Genomic DNA, 5,000 nt, shown 5'->3' with positions numbered 1-5,000 from the left:
GAGTCTGGATTTGAATTGTTCGTTCGTTGCCAAAGTGTTGATGAAAGATCTTGCTTCGCATTTGAAGGAATAGGTGTACTTCGACCTTGGGTCCCTTTTATAGACTTTGCCTCGGTAACTCGCGTAGTCTAGCCTCTTCATGGCAATTGTGACGTCGTTTATCAGGATTGTGAGCTTGTCCGAAAGTCGCGTTTCTTCAGACTCAGAAGTCAAAGCTGCTGCATCGGGGACATGAAACCCAAACTTGTCAATCTGTAATTTCGCCTCAATCATCTTGTCTAGTGCTTTACTCAAAGTCAGCTGAAACCTTGTATTGACTAAAGTGACGCGCACGACGTTCTCTCCTCCACCACTTTCTAACTCTTGGGTGGACGGGGGGGATGGACCAAGAAAATTGCGGAATTCTTTTATGTAGCTGTACTGATAGCTGGCCGCGACGAGTTCTTGCATAAATGGATTCTTGTGGTCTTTGAGGACTTTATACAGCTCGTTAATGGCCGGGCATTCTCTTCCATCTTGAAACTGGACCTATAACATTGAAAGTTAGGAAAGTAGACTTCCGTCAAAGAGCTATTTATCATTATAGGTACACCTTAAAACTTCTTGGCAGTCACATTTGACAATAAGTCCTTTTTTGAAGACCACTCATTCCCCACTTTCTTTTTCTTTTAGTGTTGTTGTTGTTGTTGTTGTTTTTCTTCATAGAGGTATACGTAGAACTGAAGTCTGAGACGATTAAAAAAAGCTTGTGAATGCAGAGTTCGCACTGTTACTGCACATGGCCTTCATGCTTTCCAGCAAAAATATTGCAGAACACGTTTTTTGTGAATCAGAAAAACTCAGAACAGTAAACTTTAATCTGGTTGGAGATAGCTTGCGTGATAACTCAATATTGCAACCGTGAAACCACTTACATATAGAAGGAATGATCAAGCTCTCATCTTGCTTTTCAATTGTACCAAGAAAATTGCTCGGTCCTCTGACCTTTTGTACTTTTGCTCTCGTTTCCCATTTATTCAAAATGTCTTACGATTTGCTATGAGCCTCCAACTCAAGTAATAAATTGATTGATGGATTGATTGTCGGAGTGCACAAAATTCCTTGGATCAAAACTTTTGATATAACGCTCGAGACGGTAAGACAAATTTCAGGTAAAACAACGTCTGCTGTCAAATTGCAAACCATGCCTGCTTAACAGAGCATCCTAAAGGATAATTATATTTTGTAATACCTGACTTGCTTTGACACTAATTCCACATTCCAGTAATGCCCTATGAACGACTAGTGGGTTTGCAGGGGCACCGTTCGGCGTTGTCAATGCTAACCAATAGGAGATCGCTGGCCAAAGCGATTTGTTAACAAGCGTTGGAGAGCCGTCAAGGTATTGTTCAGATTGTGTACTGGGCACAGAATCATATTCTTCGTTCTCGTCGTCGCTGTCACAATTTTCGTCTTCTTTTATATTACCCTTTCTTTCTTGTGTGCCGATAGCACTGAAAAAGAAATTTGCATTGGGTATACCTGAAAGAAGAAAATACAGGTTTAAAAGACCGGAAAGATGAATGTTGGGAGAAAAATATGAACACAAACCAACCTGAAATGGCTTCGTCACACGAATCCCTCTTACTGCAAATACACCTCCAGGATTTCGAGAGGTCTTTTTCTTTCACGTTCCACACACACTTTGCACTTATAACACTACATTGTCCGGACACGACGGGACTTATGTACCCCAAAACTGCTCCTCGAATTGCCTCGCTGTTCAACTGTTTGCTTGGTTGTTTTGCTCGGTGCATCCTTGATCATCACGAGACGAATAAAATGAGAGCCAAAGTTGCCCTTTAAATAGTCATCAGCACTTGTGAGATCGACAAGCATAAATCTGATCAAATAAAAGACATTTAAACCCCCTGAAGAATTGCTCTTTGTCAATTTTTGCTTCACACGAAAAGGTCTGTCTCTGAGAATCGATTGCCTCATTAGAGGTACTGTTTCAAATACAATGTGATGCACACTATCGGGAGAAATTTTCATGTTCGTGTTATATGCCCGCGCTCAGCGTTTCATCCCTTTCGGGGTTCTCTTTCACATGCTCATAACAGCCTACACCCGCGGGCAAATGCTCACTACTGCCGGTATTGATTAGAATTGAGATGCCCGTGCAGTGTGAAAGCTATTTGAAATACAATGCGACATTTTCATGACACTTTCGGCTGAATCCAAACGACCGTGTAATGATATTCATTCAAACCAAAAACAATTGGTTCCATTCCCAGTTGGGTAAAAAAAATTAAACAGTGATTAGCCGGTTTGCCACGAAATGAATACAATGAATACAACTAACAAGGGGTCAAGTGATTAACAACCAACAGGCTCATTATTATAACGCACACACGCTAATGTGAGACATTGCCGTGGAGGTAGTGGAATTTGCATTTTTCTCCTGAACGGGCCAAGTCTATATGTGTTTTGCCATATAAGAGACGAAAAGATAAGAAAAATAGTCAAATATTCATATCCCCGTCAAATCCGTGAAATCCGTCTTTTTCCTTCTCAAATAAGTATGCACTTTGCATGATGTATTGCATCCCGAAAATCAGTGCCACTGCAAGTGTCCACCCTTGAATCAATCCTAAACTGGAAAACGGAAAAGACAGATTTCACGAGGATATGAATATTTAAACATTCTGCTTATCTTTACTGCTGTAAGTACTATCACTTTTCTTATTATAATACATACTATATATTATACTTACAGTTGTAAGGAGAAGTAAAAAGAATTAAATATTCATATCCCCGTCAAATCCGTGAAATCCGTCTTTTTCCTTCTCAAATAAGTATGCACTTTGCATGATGTATTACATCCCGAAAATCAGTGACACTGCAAGTGTCCGCCCTTGAATTAATCCTAAACTGGAAGACGGGAAAGACGGATTTCACGGGGATATGAATATTTAAACAGTCTACTTCTCTTTACTACTGTAAGTACTATCACTTTTCTTATTATAATACATACTATATATTATACTTACAGTTGTAAGGAGAAGTAAAAAGAATTAAATATTCATATCCCCGTCAAATCCGTGAAATCCGTCTTTTTCCTTCTCAAATAAGTATGCACTTTGCATGATGTATTACATCCCGAAAATCAGTGACACTGCAAGTGTCCGCCCTTGAATTAATCCTAAACTGGAAGACGGGAAAGACGGATTTCACGGGGATATGAATATTTAAACAGTCTACTTCTCTTTACTACTGTAAGTACTATCTTTTTTCTCATTATAATACATACTATATATTATACTTACAGTTGTAAGGAGAAGTAAAAAGTATTAAATATTCATATCCCCGTCAAATCCGTGAAATCCGTCTTTTTCCTTCTCAAATAAGTATGCACTTTGCATGATGTATTACATCCCGAAAATCAGTGACACTGCAAGTGTCCGCCCTTGAATCAATCCTAAACTGGAAGACGGGAAAGACGGATTTCACGGGGATATGAATATTTAAACAGTCTACTTCTCTTTACTACTGTAAGTATTATCAATATCTTTACAAAACATATTATTATTATTATTATTATTATTATTATTATTATTATTATTATTATTATTACTATTATTATTATTATTATCAGTTATGTTCTGTTTAAACTTTCCTTTGAATAGTCCAGTACTTTTCCGTTTGATGGTTATTGTTATTCTTGTTACCATTCTCCGGATATTGACCAGATATTGATGGTTTCCGACTTTTCCGACAAAAAGGTTTTCGGAAGGGTTCGGATTGGCCGGATGTTACGGCTATTCGTCTCGCTCTGTGGTCCCACGTGACACTTGATTATTATCTCAGCTGGGTCGGAAAAGGCCGATATCACGGATTTCCCGGAGATGCTATGAATATTGCATGACATAATTTCTCTCTTCGGCTGTAAGTAGATCATTCACAATCTACTTGCAGTTTTGTCTTGTTTTGCAGAGGTTGTATGATGTGATATCGATTTTGTCTTCGGAAAATTCTCGAGTCCCGGCCATTTCGGTACGTGACACTTGATTATTATCTCAGAAGGGGTCGGAAAAGTCAGATTTCACGGATTTCCCGGAGATGCCATGAATATCTTATCATATAACTTGTCAATTTAACTGTAAGTTGTTTTACATCGTTAGATATTCGTTGCATCTTCGGGAAATCCGATAAATCCGACTTTTCCGACAAAAAGGTTCTCGGGAGGGTTCGGATTGGCCGGATGTTACGGCTATTCGTATCGCTCTGTCGTCCCACGTGACACTTGATTATTATCTCAGCTTGGTCGGAAAAAGCGGATATCACGGATTTCGCGGAGATGCTATGAATATTGCATCACATAACTTCTCTCTTCGGCTATAAATAGATCATTCACAATCTACTTGCAGTTTAGTTTTGTCTTACAGAGCTTATATGATATGATGATATCGATTTTGTTTTCGGAAAGTTCTCGAGTCCCGGCCATTTCGGTCCCGGTCGGAAAACTCTTCGGCCAGGTCGTACCTCATGAATATTTCAATGCAAGATGAGTTGAGCGAGCTGGCCGAAAAGTTCTCGGGAGGGTTCGGATTGGCCGGATCTTACGGATATCCCGGGGACTTTACGATGAATCGCTTCTCTCTTTAACTGCAAGTAAATGGCGAATAAAAATAAGTTGTCTATTTGTCTCTTGTAGGGCCTGCGTTCAAATTCGGTGGCGATCCCAGACAGGGTTGACCACTGTCTCACGAGATTCTCCTTCAACGTGTACCGGGCGAACAAAATGGGAAATGGCGGATTTAACGATTCTTCAAAACACTCAATTGGTCCGTTCAACGCGGACCGAAGTGAAAAGGGAACCAAGAAATAAGGGAAACGATCTATAACATTTCCCAAATTTCAATTTTGTTTCCTTTTTTGAGTTGAGTGTTGTATTTCGTCTGCAAAATTTCGGCATTCGATTGTGTTCCACAAAGTGATCTTTTAGTCGCTTTTTGGCT

General features: G+C 39.5%; 1 protein-coding gene across 1 annotated transcript in view; it reads right to left on the bottom strand.

Annotated features, from left to right (window-relative positions):
• LOC138055287 (uncharacterized) overlaps positions 1–1,796 on the bottom strand; it is a 2,789-nt gene extending 993 nt beyond the window's left edge. Inside the window, exons 1-3 of the mRNA XM_068901262.1 lie at positions 1,595–1,796; positions 1,232–1,521; positions 1–528 (exon numbers count right to left, since the gene is read on the bottom strand). The exon at positions 1–528 is cut by the window's left edge and continues 993 nt beyond it. Of these exons, the coding sequence (XP_068757363.1) occupies positions 1–528; positions 1,232–1,521; positions 1,595–1,796 (1,020 nt within the window). The remainder of the gene's footprint in view (positions 529–1,231; positions 1,522–1,594) is intronic.
• Between the last annotated feature and the right edge of the window lie 3,204 nt (positions 1,797–5,000).

This window comes from Montipora capricornis, chromosome 7, assembly GCF_036669925.1.
Source record: "Montipora capricornis isolate CH-2021 chromosome 7, ASM3666992v2, whole genome shotgun sequence".
NCBI lineage: Eukaryota > Metazoa > Cnidaria > Anthozoa > Scleractinia > Acroporidae > Montipora > Montipora capricornis.
The sequence above is the reverse complement of the archived record's forward strand: the minus strand, read 5'-3'. Positions and strand labels throughout refer to the sequence as shown.